This window comes from Podarcis gaigeae (assembly GCF_964106915.1).
Source record: "Podarcis gaigeae genome assembly, chromosome: 7".
In the NCBI taxonomy this organism is placed as follows: Eukaryota; Metazoa; Chordata; class Lepidosauria; order Squamata; family Lacertidae; genus Podarcis; species Podarcis gaigeae.
The window spans coordinates 76,305,745-76,325,250 of record NC_139683.1 but is presented as its reverse complement, the minus strand read 5'-3'; the positions used below and the strand labels follow the sequence as shown (position 1 = coordinate 76,325,250).

Below are 19,506 nucleotides of genomic sequence, written 5' to 3'. Positions count from 1 at the left end.
TACTCCCTAGTAAGTGCTTTCAAAATTGCAGCCTAAGCCTACCTACCTTTGTCTGAGTGCTTTGCATATTATAAAATTCCACAGTGAGACAGAGCATATAGAAAGCAAGATAATGCCATATCCATTGTGTAATTCCACCATTTATTCACTTTTTAATTAAAATGAGGTGTATAAACTCCAGCATGTTGTTTGGATATCATATATGATAGTGATATACTAAATTGCAGCTCAAAGCAACTAACCACAGAATTAAGTCACGTATAGTGAGGGTTAAAATGGGGTTGGCTTAATTTGGATTGATATTTCAGAACAATGTGATTCAAATAAAATCAATGCAGAGAAAGGGATACCATTATGAATGTGGCCATACAAGATCAGAGGTGTGCCATCTTTGTGAAATAGAGTCGGAAAGCCCTTTTACCTAACTCTCTCTCTCTCTCTCTCTCTCTCTCTCTCTCTCTCTCTCTCTCATATCTATATATTTGGAGGAGAGAAGCAGAATAAGTTTGTTTATTCTGCTGTGATTGTTGGACTGGTCATGTTGTGTGGATTCCTGATTATCGTCTCCCAAAGCAACTACGCTATTCCAAACTTAAAAATGGAAAACGTAATGCTGGTGGTCAACAAAAGAGGTTTAAAGACTCTCTCACGGCAAATCTTTAAATAAATGTAGTATAAACACCAACAATTGGGAAACTCTGGCTTGTGAGCGCTCCAATTGGAGAACAGCCTTTACCAAAGGTGTCATGGGCTTTGAAGATGCTCAAACTCAGGACAAAAGGGAGAAACGTGATAAGAGGAAGGCACATTTGGCAAACCCTCACCGTGATCAACTCTCGCCTGGAAACCTATGTCCCCACTGTGGAAGGACGTGTGGATCCAGAATTGGCTTCCACAGTCACTTACGGATTCACTGTTAAGACCGTATTCATGGAAGACAATCTTACTTGGCTACAAGTGATTGCCAACGAAGAAGATACAGATCCACACTCAGAACGAGATATATGGCATCTACGTATTGTTTTTAAATTCTCTATTCATTTCCACTATACCTAGCTTGACAGTGTTCAACAGTGGATTGCAACCTATAAAAATGATGGACTGGTTGTAAAGCCTCTTTATGGAGACAACATCCCAGTTAATGCTTCTGTATATACTTTTTGAATAGTCCAAGCATGGTATAGCCTGCAACTTTGTGACTTTATGTGGACAGTTGCTCTTCACTTTACCCAAATGATAAGCAGATCCCAGCAGCTTCAAAGAGTATGAGCGATAAAATGAAATAGAATGCACATTTCCACAAACTCGGCAGAGTACCACAGAACTTAAAACACTTAGAAATAATATAAAACCCCAGGAATCAGCGGTGGGCTTCTTCTCCCTCCTAAACAAGCCACATGGGGAAGCGTTCAAAACATGCTTGTGTTTTCTCAGTTGCTTTCCTCGGCAATGCTGTTAAAGTCTCGTTGTCAAGAATAGGCCTGACCTTTCTGCGCTGGTCAGAAAGGTCATCCGTAAAGGTCAATGCGAACAATTCACTTGAATAGTCTACCTCAGAGCTTGCAGCACATAAATGGACTGCTCCTTTCCTGGCGTGAAATAGTGTGTGGGCAGCTTCGCTATTCCTCGAAGGACTGTGCCGTAAGACGAAAGCTGTGTACCCAAGAAACAATTGTGCTTGTAAGAAAATTGCAAGTTAGGTCACTTATGTAGCTCTGTTTCAAACAGTGCTGCTTTCAACAGTTGTTATTAGCCAGTATTGTGAGATAATGACCCTGCAGAGAGCAACAGTACACACAGAAAAGCTCAAGATACACGTTGATCTACCCACACGTAGTTGTTATCCTTGAGAAACGTAGAAAATGACAGGATATATTTATCCGAAAGTCTTCAAATTTACACAACCCTTTAAAAATTAGCTGATGAAGGGGAATACATCGAAACAGGGCCCTGTCCTGGTTTGTAATCCATAATTGACTTCTGACTTCCACTCAATGATTGAAACTAAGACCTCCACGACCTCCACGACGAATCTGACTATGGACTAACATGAACTCATCTCTACTCATAAATTCTGTAACGAATTATTGTGTTATACATATTATTATGAGTTTGAGTTTGTAATCTCTGTTAGAGTTTGTAATCTCTATGTGAGTTTGTAATCCTTGTCAGAATACATACTTTTGAACGGATTAGTTTTTGTTACTATTGACTATTGATTTGCGAGTAGGGACCACTCCCACTATTGAAACGTACATTGGCCTGAGTTCTTGGTGTGCTTTTTTCTTGGTATATTTAATAACAGGAATCTCAACTAAAGCATCCATGACAGATGGCCATCCAACCTCTGCTTAAAAGTCTCCAAGGAAGGAGTGTCCACAACCTCTCATGGTTGTCTGTTCCATTGCTGAACAGCTTTCACTGTCAGAAAGTTTTTCCGAATGTTTAATTGGAATCCCCTCTCTTGCAACTTGAAGCCATTGTTTCGAGTCCTACCCTCCAGAGCAGGAGAAGAGAAGTTTGCTTGTTTACATGTGACAGCCCTTGAGATATTTGAAGATAGCTATCATATCTCCTCTCAGTCTCCTCTTTTCCAGGCTGAACATACCCAGCTCCTTCAACCATTCCTCATAAGGCTTGGTTTCCAGACCCTTGATCATCTTAGTTGCCCTCCTCTGCACACGTTCCAACTTGTCAGCATCTTTCTTCAATTTTCATTTTTGTTTCATTTCACTTTTAATTTGTATACCGCCTTTCTATATAAGGTGGCTTGCAAGCTGAAGAAATAGACAAAATAAATAGTGTCGGTCACACACCTGATAACAACCTGATCCAATACAAAAAAGTCACAATAAAAACATAACTTGAAAATAAACAACTAATATCAGATACAGCAATATTTAACAATCCCTTTGAATATAATAATAAACCATAAAATTAAAGATCATTGAATAATAATTAAACAACTACAATAAATAATTACTAAACTATAATCAATAAAAATAACGGCAAGTCACAGTACATAAAATACCACAAAACATACAAAACCATGTAAAAGGATCAAACTGAGAAACAAAGACACACAACTAATTTTGGTTTCTCTTTCGTTTTTGTCGGGTTGGTGTTGGTTAAATATTTAGTTGTTGTTTTTTATTTAGATAAATTTATTGTCATTGTCCGTATATACACAGTATACACAACAACGAAAATCAAACACCCGAGACCGGATTCACATACACATTCGCACGTATCTCCAACACTCTCATCCTATGCAGACATAATCTATTAGAACATAACATAATCCAGAATATAACATAACCTATTTGAAGCATAGCATAACCTAAAACCTATCTCATTCCTTACTACTCACTGCTTGCTATTTCTTACAACTGGCCCTCAGATCACTATTTAGTGCAATCAGAGCTCTTGGATAGAAACTATTCAGAAGGCGTGTGGTTCGTGTTTTCATTGTCCTGTATCTTCTGCCCGAAGGCAACAGTTCAAAGAGGTTGTGAGCAGGATGGGTGGGATCTCTCAGGATATTGTGTGACTTCTTCAAGCTGCGAGACGTGAAGATCTCATCCAGGGTTGGTAGTTGGAGCCCAATAACATTCTGGGCAATTTTAATTATTCTCTGTAAAGCTTTTTTATCCATTTCAGAGCTGCTCCCATACCACGATAATATACTATAGGTTAAGACACTCTCAATGGTACTGTGATAGTAGGACAGAAGTAGGTGCTGAGATAGATTCAGTCCCCTGAGCATTCTCAGGAAATACAACCTCCCCTGCACCTTCCTCACAACCAAAGTTGGGGTTGGCAGTTATTTTAATTTGGGTATAACTGTAAACTGTTAGTATTGTCATTATTGTTGTTACTGGTTTCTATTGATATATTGGTTTGTTTACTGTTTGTATAGGATATTTTGTTTTTTAATGTTTGATTTTTTGTGTGTTTTTATATATGTTGTAAGCTGCCCAGAGTGGGAAACCCAGCAAGATGGGTGGGATATAATTTAAAATTTTATTATTATAATTACTGTATTATTATTATTATTATTATTATTATTATTATTATTATTATTATTCCTGAACTCCCCAGCTGACACTGCTGTTTTCTTTTTTGTCAGGGCCATAGGTGCCAGCCGCCTGGGGCCCTGGATCCCCAAGCACCCACAAAATTTCCTATGAAGCAGCTGGGCACCCACAAATTCCAGCGCCAGGGCCAGGCACACCTCATGGCACCCACGGCCCTGGGCACTCATGGCCATGGGTCCAACCTACCACTCCTGGTCAGGGCAGTTTTGGGGTTCCTATGTTTATGCAACTGCTCATCCTCCTTCTACCCCAACTCAGCTCTCTTAAGACTTCATGCACCAGATGTTTGTGGCTTCCCCACATCTCTCTGTATAATGTCCCAGGACTTGGATAAGAAGCAGAGAATCCCTTTTAATATTTCTCTCTCTCTCTTTGGTTAAAAAATAAAAAGCAAAAGCATTTCACAGTGGAACATGGAAGTATCTGCATGACAGTCAAAGCTCACCAGTTTGGTGAAGTCCTGAGGGTGACCTGTTTACGCAGGAGCTGTATTTGTGTGTCATTGTGCTTTCTGGGTCAGAGTGCTTATCTCCCAGGCCAAGTTGCTAAACCAAACATCCTTATCCCCTTCTTTCAGTGAAGCTGCAAACGAAAACCCTTGCAAACGCCTGAGTCAGAAACATGTTCTCTTATAGTCTCTCCTCATAAAGCTGGCATTCCAGGTCTCATGAAAATTCAATATCACCACATCGTTTTGTATGTGAAAAGAGATTTCCTTACATGAAACAATCATGGGTTGTGGCCAGCTCTCAATTAAAAATCCAAACAGTGAATTGTTTGCTTTAGGCAAAGAAAAGGGGTTGGGAAACACTAAAAAATATAGGAGACAGACAAATAGGCCTTTCTAAACAAAGACTAATTGCTCTCGTAAATGTAGGGTCCTCGTTATTTAGGTTTAGATACGCTTATGAGAAAAGGGTGGACAACTGAGGGATGGACTTGCATCCCATAAAAGAGCTGGACTCCATGAGAGTCTTGGTTGTTTTGTTGTCGTTTGGATGCTCCGCCAAGTTTACATTCTCCGTGATTTCACTCTTATGTATTTATAATAGCACAAAGGGAACGGCTCCAGAAACTTCAAGGGGAAGTTGGCGTGGTTGCTAGTGTAGCTAAGGGTATGTACGCATTAGGGGCTTAAAACGCAGCAAGGTTTCCCCACACACATTTGCATGCTGCTGCGCACACCAAGCAGAAAGCAGGAATGGTGACACCCAATGCGCGTTGCCTGTTTGGCTTCCCTGTGCCCCCAAGCACTGCCGCCACCTCCCCACACTCCTGAGCAGCCAGACTGGTGACTGGGAGTGGCTGCTGAGACCATATAACACCAGTCTTGAAAGACCTTCATTGGCTCCCAGTACATTTCCAAACACAATTCAAAGTGTTGGTGCTGACCTTTAAAGCCCTATATGGTCTCGTCCCAGTATACCTGAAGGAGCGTCTCCGCCCCCATCGTCCAGCCTGGACACTGAGGTCCAGCTCCGAGGGCCTTCTGGCGGTTCCCTCACTGTGAGGAGTGAGGTTACAGGGAACCAGGCAGAGGGCCTTCTTGGTAGTGGTGCCTGCCCTATGGAATGCCTTCCCATCAGATGTTAAGAAAATAAACAACTATGTGACTTTTAGAAGACATCTGAAGGCAGCCCTGCTTAGGGAAGTTTTTAATGTTTGATGTTTTATCGTGTTTTTAATATTTTGTTGGGAGCTGCTCAGAGTGGCTGGGGAAACCCAGCCAGATGGATGGGGTATAAATAATTTTGTTGTTGTTTAGTCGTTTAGTCATGTCCAACTCTTCGTGACCCCATGGACCAGAGCACACCAAGCACTCCTGTCTTCCACTGCCTCCCGCAGTTTGGTCAAATTCATGCTGGTAGCTTCGAGAACACTGCCCAACTATCTCGTCCTCTGTCGTTCCCTTCTCCTTTTGTCCTCAATCTTTCCCAACATCAGGGTCTTTTCCAGGGAGTCTTCTCTTCTCGTGAGGTGGCCAAAGTATTGGAGTCTTAGCTTCAGGATCTGTCCTTCCAGTGAGCACTCAGGGCTGATTTCCTTCAGAATGGATAGGTCTGATCTTCTTGCGGTCCATGGGACTCTCAAGAGTCTCCTCCAGCACCATAATTCAAAAGCATCAATTCTTTGGTGATCAGCCTTCTTTATGGTCCAGCTCTCACTTCCATACATAGATGATGATAATGATGAGCTGAAGGTGTCATCTGGACATCAGCAATGGCTATCTCAAATGTACACACCCCTGCTTAAATGTTAAGTGAACATGGCTTGCATTTGCAAATCTACAGGGTAGATTTGGTTTGTGGCTAACATCATGTGCATATGGCTTCAAATGCCAATGGTGGAAGTCTACTGGAGCCAGAGTAAAATGGTAATGTGTACCAGCCTAGGAATAAAGCAAACCCCCCCCCCCCCAGTAAATAGCCATACGTAAATGTAAACTGAATTACATCTGGGTTCGTTTATACCATTTTCCTTGTGTGTCTGTACAGTTGATATGTTAAAGCAGTGTTTCCCAAACTTGGGTCTCCAGCTGTTTTTGGACTACAACTCCCATCATCCCTAGCTAGCAAGACCAGTGGCCAGGGATGATGGGAATTGTAGTCCCAAAACAGCTGAAGCCCCAAGTTTGGAAAACACCGTACTAAAGAACCAACAGCAAGAGGTCACATCATGATCCAAGTCAAATATTGTCCCTTGTCCACCGAGGAGCAGAATTAGTATTCCTAATGAGTGAACCGGAAATATAACAGGCATTTTACTTTCATATTTCTATGTTGCGATTGCACTTGGAATACCGTGTACAGCTTTGGTTGCTGCATCTCAAAATGGATATTGCACAGCTGGGAAAAGTGCGGAAGACAGCAACCAAATTGATCAGGAGGTTTCACAACTTTGGTATTGCAATATTACCATATTTGGGGCCGGCCAGGCAGATCCCTGTACAAAAACAGCTGCACACTGCAAGGTTATATTGCTGGTCTTACTAGTGTGTTACTGGTGAGGAACCATCCTCAGGGATCATGAATTCTTAGCAGGACAATGCTTAGCTGTCTGGCAAAAGATAAACCTTACTTAGATAAACCTTAATTAGCATTTTGTTTTGCTTATGTAATTCCTGCAATAATTACAGCAATTAAGGGAAACAAACTTAGTCTGGTCTTTTTGCAAGATTCACTTTCACCATGTGTATTTATTTTAAGTCACACACACTGTATGTATAAACATAACTGTTCCCCTTGATATGTCTGTATCCAAGTGACTTTGCGGCAATGACAAACCCTTTGCAGAGCTGCTGCGTTGGCACCGTTGAAGATGCTGATGCAAAACCAAAAATGTCTTGGCAGACTTCGCATATGCAGATTGCTGCTTTTTGTTTGTTAAACAAAGGCAACTGTGGTATTTTTAGTTCTATTCAAAATACGGGAAGCAAAAATCATTCTTGCCAAGTGGCAAGGGACAGAACTGGCGGAGGAAGAAATTAAATCCAGATTTTCACAAAAGAACTCCAAACCTTCCTCACGTTTTGTGCTCTGGTCTGACCTGTCATTCCACTGTGTCATAGATATTAAGTACAGTGCAGTTCTTGTGTCTTACGGTCACGTGGTTGAACTTTCAGAGTTCATGTCCCCAGGCACTGGGATGTTCAACACAGCCAGAGGGTGGAGGAATCTTGGTTCTGCTACTCTCGATTGTGTGAGGGGGAAAGGTGATCCAAGGATCCAGTCACTCAACTTGCCACCACAGCTACTTGGTCAAAGAGTTATGGGTCAGGAAAACCATTGCCTCCACTCTTCAGTTCATCCATTTCTGCAATGGAAGTGAGTGGCCCAATGTCAGGCTTCTTCCCCCATGTCAGTGGATAAGAGATCGAACAAAAGGAACACCTTACCAATTAGAATCTTTAATAATCACAGCGAGAGAACAAAGAACACATCTTCTAGAAATGGCGGTGCTCCCAATTAAAGGTCACTCCCCCCCCCCGTCCCTATTAATCTACATCACTCCTACATTTTGTAATCTGAATTTGTACCCTCTGTGCTTTCTGTTCTAACACTTTCTGAACTCTATGTGTCTTTGGAGAAGGGGGGGGGGTGAATGCTGTCCAGAGACTGTGAATGTGTCAACTCTCTCTCTTCCAGTGTTTCTTCTGCTAGTAGTTCCCCATCCAGTATTTCCCAGCTTCTGCCTTCTGAACTGTGCCCCTCTGCAAACCACTGTTCCAAATCTATGCTGTCCTCCTCTTCCTGGGAAGAGTCAGGATCGGGGGGGGGGGTGGCCCCCACCATTCTTCCTCAGTGCAGCCATCCTCAGCAAGGTCCCTGACACCCAAGCAAGATATGTGAAAAAAAACCACTCTTCTCAGCTTTTCATGCAAACCTGAAGTAGCTGAGTTGCGAGAGAACGAGACTCTTAATCTCAGGGTTGTGGGTTTGAGCCCTGTGTTGGGTGAACAATTCCTGCATTGCAGGGACCCTTGTGGTCCCTTCCAGCTCTACAATTCTATTATTCTATCTCCAAGTCTATTATTTATCACTTCTGCTTTTCTCTCTTTCATAGCTTTTATGGTCTCTTTCACAGCATTTATTTTCATTCTGTTCATTGCTGGGTTCAACCCACAGGCAAACCAGTCAGGTTTTCCCAGTCCCTCCTTCAGTTTAAAGAGACTGGAAAACAAAACACTGCTTTTTAAGTGAGCAAATAGTACCCAACCATCAGCCACACATTGGTGTCAATATGAACCAACCTGTCTCCACCACCATACGTGCCATACGATCTCACAGGTGCCCATTAAGAATCTGGAAGTACAGGCAAGGAGTAAATCCTGACAACCCTTTTGATGCAATTGGTCACTGATACTGTACCAACCCAGAGCCTCAGGAGATCCTTAGTAAGTAAATGAATTTGAATGAGACCTGTCAGGGAACTGCCATTGGAGCCAGAGGTGGAGGGAAGGCTCCAGAGGGATGGCGGAGAGGGTCCCAGTAGGCAGCCCATCTGCTGGAGAAGGAAATCAGCGTAGCACCAGTGGAGAAGGGGGGCAGATGGGGGAGTCGGCGAGGGGGCTCCAGGACTCCTCGCCAGAGACCAGCGGGGAGAGCACGGGTCCTCCGCTGCCCACACCCTCCCTGCGCAGAAGACTTCTGCGCAGGGAGAGTAGGAGGAGACTGGGCATCAAAGAACTTCTTTGCTGGAAACGCCCACTGACGGATTCTGCCAGCGATTGAGACAGCCACGGATGGGTGGCTGTCCGGACAGAAAGGATTCACCCAGGTAACCCAGCCAGGTGTTGCGACAACTTACGCATGAGCAACCCCTAAAACCATTACAAGACCACATGTTACAAGGCTCAGCTCTCCTCTCCCCATTCAGCTGAATGAATGAAAAGTATTGAGACAGAATTTTGTCACTGCATCTCAATTGCTCATCTTTGGGAGACGAAGAGTGATAGTGGTTTTGCATCAACTGCTTTTTTTCCTGCTCTTGCTTCTGGGGATACTTGTTTTGTGCTTTTGATAATATTATTAAAGGTGTTTTGTAACTGTCGCAAGTCACCGTGGGCAGGTGGGTGCAGAAAGCTGGGCTAAAAATTAAAATAATATACAATATGCACACGTGCTGCACTTCTGACCTCAATATTTGACTCCGCAGTGCATGTTTATACACAATCTCTTTTCATTATGGCACTAAATCTTCACATCTGGTACAGAGAACAAGGAATTACACCGCTTCATAGCTGCACATTCTTCATCAAACAACCACTCCTCCTCCTTATTTCAGGGTCAACAAACAATCCTGAGAATTGAAGGGAAACTATAATTATAATCATTGTGCAAAATAGCTCCGATAATCACACAGGGGAAAGTAATGGCCTGCCTTTTCAATGCTGAGTTCCCCATAATATAAATACACACATCCCAGGATTTTAAACAAGTGTTGCAATTAAGTGCCTTGATAAAACAAGCCAGTTATCTTGTTTGGTGGAAAATAATGTTTAAAGCACACAGGGCAATTTTAAATTGCCCTCCCGCTATACTTTACCAATACCACGCTGTCATTAAAGCTGTTGTTCTTTGTATGACTGTAAACTAGCAGAGACAGTGATAGGGCATGAATGCTTGGGAAATATTTAAAAAGGTCTGAAGAAGGACTGGAGCTTTATTGGTTCAGTTCACACTATGGTCAGAGTCAGGATGCTCCCGAATCTTCTTCTTTGGCAATTAGTTGTAGCCGAGTAAGGTTCTCTTCCATAAACACAGTTTTAACAGTGAGCCATAAGTGACCGTGGATGCCAATTCTGGATCCACGTGTCCTTCCACAGTGGGGACATAGGTTTCTGGGCGGGAGTTGATCATGGTGAGGGTTTGCTGAATGTGCCTTCCTCTTAGCACGTTTCTCCTTTTCGTCCTGAGTTCAAGCATCTTCAAAGTCCATGACACATTTGGTAAAGGCTGTTCTCCAACTGGAGCGCTTTCAGGCCAGTGTTTCACAGTTGATGCTGTTTATACTACATTTTTTTAGATTTGCCTTGAGAGAGTCTTTAAACCTCTTTGTTAACCACCAGCATTAAGCTTTCCATTTTGAAGTTCAGAATAGAGCAGTTGCTTTGGAAGACGATAATCAGGCATCAGCACAACATGGCCTGTCCAACGAAGTTGATGTTGAAGAATCATCGCTTTGACACTGGTGATCTTTGCTTCTTCCAGTACACTGGCATTAGTTCTCCTATCTTCCTAAGTGATGTGTAAAAATTTTGGAAACACCGTTGATGGAATATTTTGAGGAGTTGGAGATGGCGTTTATAAGTGGGCCATGTTTCACAAGCATACAGTAATGTAGATAGTACAATAGCTTTGTAAACAAGCATTTTGGTTTCCCTGCGAATGTCCTGGTCCTCAAACACTCTGCACTTCAGTGGGGAGAAAACTGCACTTGCAGAGCTCAGGTGATGCTGGATTTTGGCATCAGTGTTGGCCCTTGTGGAAAGATAATATTGAGTAGCTGTAAACCCCAAGAGGGGAGACTGCTGTTGTGCCACTGTGAGAACAGGATGCTAGAACAGTGGACTGCTGGCCTGATCCTACAAGCGTATTCTTATGTTCTTATGGTGAGGAACTCTCCTAGGAGTTGCCGTGCCTGCTGTGCATTGTACCAGCAAACATGTAGACGTCTTGGAGCAGGTGACAGTATTATAACCTGAAAACTGCATTGTTTTATAGTTATGGTGCCCAAAGGGTGTAGTTGTGCATTTGAGAGCCTTATGTTGATCCCTGTGCTAACACAAGAAACATTGTACAGTGCTGACACGAGAAGCCACCTTGTTATCTGATCTGGGATAGGAAAAGGAGTCTTAGTCATGACAAGGTAAAAGGTCAACCTTTCCTCAAATCTGCAAGTGTCTGACACGACTGAGCATCTCTGCCAAGAGCTGATTAAGAGGTTTTGGAGTAAGCCTCGCCCAATTGTCAACTTTTAATTTCTCTGCTCGCTTAAAGCAATGCCAGATGCTGGCAGGGGCTGGGGGATTTGTGGGTAGAGATTGAGCATGACCTTTTATTTGGCCTCTTTATTAAACCTCACAATAATTGCTTATAATTTTAACATATTAAATCGCACAATAATTTCATAATTATGTGTCTAAGTATTTCTAATAGTTATAACCAAATCAATAATTTTTGATGTAACTGTAAAAACTACTCTGAAAATTTATTCTTCCAGAAATAAAACCTTCCTCTGGTTGTAAATATTAAGATGAGACCAGCAAGAATGAGTCTTTCATAAAATTAATTAATTAATTAATTAATCAAGTCTTACTGACTAGTGATTTAAATTGTGATTTAAATTGTGATTTAAATTGATTTGATTTAAATCAAATCCACCCTGCTTACAACTGTGTCAAGAATCAATGCCAGTAAGGTTATCTGGAAGCAAGCCTTTTCCTTCAGTTATAAAAAAAAAATCCCCTGTTGAATGGCTTTGACTAGTAAGCAACGAGGGATGCGGGTGGCGCTGTGGGTTAAACCACAGAGCCTAGGGCTTGCCGATCAGAAGGTTGGCAGTTTGAATCCCCGCGACGGGGTGAGCTCCCATTGCTCAGTCCCTGCTCCTGCCAACCTAGCAGTTCGAAAGCACTTTGAAGTGCAAGTAGATAAATAGGGACCGCTCCGACGGGAAGGTAAACGGCGTTTCCGTGCGCTGCTCTGGTTCGCCAGAAGTGACTTAGTCATGCTGGCCACATGACCTGGAAGCTGTACGCCGGCTCCCTCGGCCAATAAAGCGAGATGAGCACCACAACCCCAGAGTTGGCCACGACTGGACCTAACGGTCAGGGGTTCCTTTATCTTTACCTTTAAGCAACATTTCAGAGCTGAGGGCCACATTTCCTTTGGGAAAAGTCACCAGGGGGCGTGTACCAGTGGATCTAGGTGGGAAAAATGGACAGGATGAACTGAAATGTGGGAGGGTTTCCCTTCTCAGTACACCTTATAGTGTACCTGACAGTAGTTTCCTCTAAATATATGCTTAGGAAAAACAATACACTTCCCTATTGCTGAATTTTCGTACCAATTACCTTATATCTAAGGATGAAGAGTTGGTAGTACATATCTGTGTTTACAGTACTTTGACGAAAACCAGAGTGCACAGAAAAGCTGTTTACCTTCCCACCACAGTGGTACCTATTTATCTACTTGCACTTGACATGCTTTCGAACTGCTAGGTTGGCAGGAGCTGGGACCGAACAACGGGAGCTCACCCTGTCGCGGGGATTCGAACCGCCGACCTTCTGATTGGCAAATCCTAGGCTCTGTGGTTTAACCCACAGCGCCACCCGCATCCCACGTTTACGGTATAGAAATCTGTTACTAAAATGCATGTTCTGTTAGTCATTCCTGTGACTCGAACAGCTATGTTCATACTTTGCAGTATATCATAGTTTTGACAGAGCATGCAGTCCAGAGGAGGAGTTTGGAATCATCTACTTTTCCTTAAATGCAGCTTCCTGTGTCATCTCTATGGTTAATGCTGACTGGTTAATTTCAGAAAGTCAGATTCATAGCCCATGTTTTGCCTTACAAGTTGGTGAAGTTGATGTGTTTAGTTTGAGAAAAATCATTGTCAATATTTACTAAAGGGTGGAAACCCCTTAGCGACTTTTTACATGAAAAAGAAAATGGACTTGTGATATTTGGGTTTGAGGATGGAAGTAAATATTGGTTTATAGAAAGTGGAATTGTTGGGTGTAATATTGGAGTGGGTGTTTTGAATAATTTTCTACATATATAGCTGACCGACAAAGAATTGGAATTTCTTTTTTCTTTGTCTCCTTGTTTTCCTTTGTTTTGTTTTTATTTAGATTAGTTTCTTTTATCTTTGATATAAAATGATACTGGAAATTTTGATATTAACTTTTGTATATCTTTTTTCAAACTTTATTGGGAGAAGACTGTTGGCTTGTAAGACATTAATCATAGTTAGGGATAACCACAGTTTATGACTCCAGGTGACACAACAAACTATAAGAAACTAGAAGGAAGGAAGGAAGGAAGGAAGGAAGGAAGGAAGGAAGGAAGGAAGGACTTACAGACTCCTGGTCCCAACAGAACACAGGAGAGCATACAAGCCCAAGGTTTGCTCTGGTTCGTTCCTAACATAAGTCTTGGCCAAATCGGGTCAATATGTGATTTCGATTAGCACCGTCAGTCAGTTTTTTGGGGCATATTCTATTGCTCAGAATCCAAATCCTTCTGATGACTTCATGATATTTTAAAACATGTGCTCCTCCAAAACATGGGTCGTTCTCATCGCTATGTGTTTTGGTTTCTTTCAGATTCGGACCTGAGCATGCGGACTCTCAGCACTCCCAGCCCAGCGCTAATATGTCCGCCAAATTCGCACATTTTGCAGAATGGCCGTGGATCTTCCACATCGTCCTCTTCAATTACCGGGGAGACCATCGCAATGGTTCACTCGCCTCCTCCAACCCGCCTCACCCATCCTCTCATCCGGTCTGCCTCCCGACTTCAGAAGGAACGGGCTAACATCGACCGGCTGCCGGACCATTCGGTGATCCAGATATTCTCCTTCCTGCCTACCAACCAGCTGTGCCGCTGCGCCCGGGTGTGTCGCCGCTGGTATAATCTTGCTTGGGACCCCCATCTCTGGAGGACTATTCGTTTGACGGGTGAGACAATCAACGTGGACAGAGCCCTGAAGGTGCTGACCAGGCGACTTTGCCAGGACACGCCCAACGTCTGTCTCATGTTGGAGACGGTAATTGTTAGTGGCTGCAGGCGGCTCACAGACAGAGGGCTCTATACTATTGCTCAGTGCTGCCCTGAACTGAGGCAGTTAGAGGTGTCGGGTTGCTACAATATTTCCAACGAGGCGGTCTTCGATGTGGTGTCGCTGTGTCCCAACTTGGAACACTTGGATGTGTCAGGTAATAGAAAATATATCTGTGCTTAAATTTGGGTGGAGAACTTTGCTTAAATCATGGACGAGGAGCTTTTCAACTAAGAGGCGCTGTGTCCAGGGCAGCTGTCTACCAGCTCCACCTGGTACGCAGGCTGAGACCCTACCTGCCCGCAGACTGTCTTACCAGAGTGGTGCATGCTCTAGTTGTCTCCTGCTTGGACTACTGCAATGTGCTCTACGTGGGGCTCCTTTGAAGGTGACCCGGAAACTATAATTAATTCAGAATGTGGCAGCTAGATTGGTCACAGGGAGTGGCTACCGAGACTACATAACACCGGTCCTGAAAGACCTACATTGGTTCCCAGTATGTTTCCGAGCACAATTCAAAGTGTTGGTGCTGACCTTTAAAGCCCTAAACGGCCTCGGCCCAGTATATCTTAAGGAGTGTCTCCACCTGCATCGTTCAGCCTGGACACTGAGGTCCAGCTCCAAGGGCCTTCTGGCGGTTCCCTCACTGCGAGAAGTGAGGTTACAGGGAACCAGGCAGAGGGCCTTCTCGGTAGTGGCGCCCGCCCGGTGGAACACCCTCCCATCAGATGTTAAGGAAATAAACAACTATCTGACTTTTAGAAGACATCTGAAGGCAGCCCTGTTTAGGGAATTTTTTAATGTTTGACGTTTTATTGTGCTTTTAATATTCTGTTGGGAGCTGCCCAGAGTGGCTGGGGAAACACAGCCATATGGGCAGGGTATAAATAAATAAGGAATAGGCTTATTGTGGCCCCCAAAGTCTTCCCATCTGGCTCCCAGGCCCTCTCTTCTTCACACACACCCATCCCCCTCAACCTCCATGCTGGCTCCTGGGAGTTTAACCCAACAGCTTTTGTTCTTTTTGCTTGCTGTTTGGCAATGCACATTGCAGGCATAGGTCTCCAGATCAGGACCACCGCATGGGGCAAAGGGCTAAAGCCGTCTTGTTGCGGATGCCAGGGTTCAGACTTGTATCTGCTCAGCGGTACCTGATATTTGCAATGGAATGCTGATTCTAGTCTCTGTGAATAGGGAAATGAAAAAATGATGGATGAATGGGTTTGCTTGTGTGTGAATGGAATGCTTAAAAGCTAAATCCCAATATTAACTCCTTTGTGTTCTAGTTGATGCATTTTTCTTTTCTATTTTCTGATCTTTAAAAAAACCTTCAAGGCTAATCCTCATCTCTCCAAAGTGACCTTATGCTTAAATTAGTGGGGGCTTGTCTTTCATGTGTCTTTTCAATTAAAGCCATAGTTTGCAGAGGTAGAAATTGCCTCAGGTATACAAAACCAACAAAGACTCCAGTGGCACCTTAAAGACTACCAAACTTGCACTTTCCAAAACAATACCTGAACCAAAACAAAGTCATCCTTTGAAATTCGCTGTTCCCAAATATTGCGATGCAGTTATTCAGACAAGCAATGTGCAAAAAATGCATGTATTGGTGTAAATGTACATATATTAGTGAAAATAACATACAAAAATGCATTATAATAGGGAATAGGTTTGCAAAAATGCTTACATTAGTAAAAAATGTACACAAAAATGTGCAGATCTGGAGAAATATTCATTAAAATGCTGATTTATTTTCATGAGGCCTTTTTCAAAACCCTAACTTCCCTCACTTAAAACTTCCCTAACTTCAAAATATGGAAGGTGAGAGAAGCTGCAATGGTCACTTTTGCCCATCCAAGTCTTTAGTTTCTACAGGGTTCTCTTCATTGCAGTTGCTACAGCAGAATGAGATTGAATTAATTCTCAAATATTCAAAACATTGTGCTAAATGGTGTGTGCAATACTGCCCTCTGCTGGAGAGGTTGTCTCAGCTAAGGAATGTGCACATCTTTCCGGTTCCTCTTAATGCAACGTGGCAGACCAAGTCTCAACTGCCTGCTCTGAGTCCAATTTCTTGCCATATTAAAAGGATACGAAGAATACAGTGATGCATATCAGCACCTATAGCCTATTCAACCACACACCAGAAGTACCCAGGGAGTGTTACAGGCAAATATCAACGGGACTTAAAAGTAGCTGGGGTTTTTTATTTTTTAAAAAAATTATGCTTTTCAGGTTTATACAATTTATTAATTTTACAATCATTTTAACATTTCAAAACTTGACTTCCTTCCCCCTCTTTCTGCGGTTCCTTAAATTTATTTTTAATATCGTCTGCATATCCAAATTAACTTAATTTGCTCTTTTGTTCATCTGCTTTTAATATATACTTTTATAAAACTGCAGGTTATTACAATAATCCTGCCCATGTTTTTATCTGTTTGCAGTTTGTTTGTAAATAGTCCGTAAACCATTTCCCTTCTTTTATAAAAAGTTTATATTGATTTCTTATTCTTCCAGTAAGTTTCGCCATTTCTGCATATTCCATAAGTTTTTGTATCCATTCTTCCTTTTCTGGGACTTCTGCTTATTTCCATTTTGGGGCGAGTACCATTCTCGTAGCTGTCATTAGCAGCTTCTGGCTTGGAAAATGTATCGGAGGAAGAAGAACAAATCTCACGTGTCTTAGAGTGAGCAAGAACTTAGGTTCACCTTCTCACCTTGCACATCCTTGTCTCAGAGACACTGCATAAATTATGTCTTCCCTTACAAATGTGTACACCAGTGCAGGGAAATCACACACATGATGCCAGTGTGCACCACTAGGTGTGAAGATCACTTTAAGTAGTTTGGCAAGTGTACATATCAGATATTTCAGCATATTCCCAACAATCAGATATAATATTCACATGCCAGGTCGATGGAGACACAAACACCCATCCGTTCATCTCAGGGCATTATATACTACTATTTTCCTTTACAATTTGCAGTGATTTCTCTCCCTCTTGTCCATGGGTAGGCAAACTAAGGCTCGGGGGCCGGATCCAGCCCAATCACCTTCTAAATCCAGTGCCTGGACAGTCCAGGAACCAGCATGATTTTACATGAGTAGAATGTATGCTTTTATTTAAAATGCATCTCTGGGTTATTTGTGGGGCATAGAAATTCGTTCATTTCCCCCCAAAAAATATAGTCCGGCCCCCTACAAGGTCTGAGGGACAGTAGACCGGACCCCTACTGAAAAAGTTTGCTGACCCCTGACCTTGTCCCATCATCCCCTGGTTAGATCCACCAGGATCCTTTGAAGGGTTGAAAGCATGTAGGATGACTTTCGAAGTCTGCTGATCTCATATCATTCAGGCATGTTAGAGTTTAAAGAGATCTCATTACAATGAGAAACACACATCAGGTCAGAGAAAGTAGATGTGGAAGAAGAAGGAGTCCCAACAAAAGACGAATGGATACAAACACTTATGGAATATGCAGAAATGGTGAACTTACTGGAAAAATAAGAAATCAAGATAAACTTTTTATAAAAAGAATGGAAATGGTTTATGGCATATTGACAAACAAAATGTAAAGAGATAAGAACATTGGCAGGATTATTATGATAACCTGCAGGTTTATAAGAGTATATATTTAAAGCAGATGAATAAATGAGCAAATTAAGTTAATTTAGACATGCAGAAAATATTAAAAATAAATTTAAGGAACCGCAGAAAGAGGGGGGAGGAAGTCAAGTTTTGAAATGTTAAAATGGTGGTAAAATTATTGAAATGTATAAAACTGAATATCATAAATAAGATAAAGGAAAGAAAAGTAGTTGCATAAGTTCACGACAAATAGCAAAAGAGATGACATTGGTGTGTTTGTCTGTATGGATGACTTAACCACTTTGGCTCACTTCCAGACATATGTGACAGGAAGCAGATAGAATTATCCAGGAGATTTGCACGTGAGAGAATGAGATATGTCACGATCCACATGTTCTTGAGCAGAGTCATCCATTGCATCACTGTTGATGTGAGAATTCTCCTGAATGAGCAGGTGTACACAATCTATAGCTTTTATGTGAGCAAGCATTAAGGCAGAAAGAGGGAGCGGATGAGTGAGTTTGGTGTCCGTAATCACGTGGAACAGACTGAATATGCTAGGGCAGGAGGTGTGCATCCAGCTCAGCATATAAATTGAGTACACCTGCATGTTTCCAAATATGTGCATGTTGCTAAAGGTGCATTTTTTCTGGGAATCTATTTGTAACCATGCAGTGAGACCTGTCCTTTGCACGCATCCTGTCTCCCCAGGGAGGTTCACCTAGTGCCTTCATTTTACACATTTAGGTACCAGGCAAAAATGTTCCTCCAACACCCTTTTAGAATGTGTTGGGGGCATTAATTGGTTGTTTTTGTTTTGATTATGTATACTACGAGAAATGAGGTTACAGGGAACCAGGCAGAGGGCCTTCTTGGTAGTGGCGCCTGCCCTGTGGAACGCCCTTCCATCAGATGTCAAGGCAATAAGCAACTATCTTACTTTTAAAAGACATCTGAAGGCAGCCCTGTTTAGGGAAGTGTTTAATGTTTAATGCTGTATTGTATTTTTAATATTCAGTTTGGAGCCGCCCAGAATGGCTGGGTAAACCCAGCCAGATGGGCGGGGTATAAATTATAAATTATTATTAAATTATTATATTATTATCCTTCGAACTGCCCTGAGACCTGCAGGTATAGGGCCGTATACAAATTTATTTATAATAATAATAATAGCCAGTTATTCTATGAATATTACTGTGACCATTTGACAGCTTGAAAGTTTTCCAAGGCCTTGTTTGAGTCATTCAGGTTCTGTTCAATTAGGTATCCTAGAAATAATATTTTCATGTCAAAACCACACAGAAGTTAGCATTCAGTTTTTTTTTCCACTTTTAAGAGAGAGATCAGTTTTGGGCAAGATTCCTATACATATGAGCTTGACTGCAAACCATTATCTCAAAGGCTGGCCAAAGTTCTTTCAGCTCTCTTGAAACTTTCTCCTTCCATTTCAAATCCTTTACATTTCCTCTGCGGAAAACTGCTTTGAGCCTGCAGGTTTTTACATCTTTATTGTTTGGGACAGGAAAAGT

At 42.3% G+C, this 19,506-nt stretch overlaps 1 protein-coding gene across 8 annotated transcripts in view; it reads left to right on the top strand.

The window, feature by feature from the left end:
* FBXL7 (F-box and leucine rich repeat protein 7) overlaps window positions 1–19,506 on the top strand; it is a 209,430-nt gene that overhangs the window by 180,198 nt on the left and 9,726 nt on the right. For all 8 annotated transcript variants that reach the window (XM_083747339.1, XM_083747337.1, XM_083747338.1 and 5 more), the window contains one exon: window positions 13,930–14,541. In XM_083747339.1, coding sequence (XP_083603465.1) covers window positions 13,944–14,541 — 598 coding nt within the window. In that variant the 5' untranslated portion in view covers window positions 13,930–13,943. The remainder of the gene's footprint in view (window positions 1–13,929; window positions 14,542–19,506) is intronic.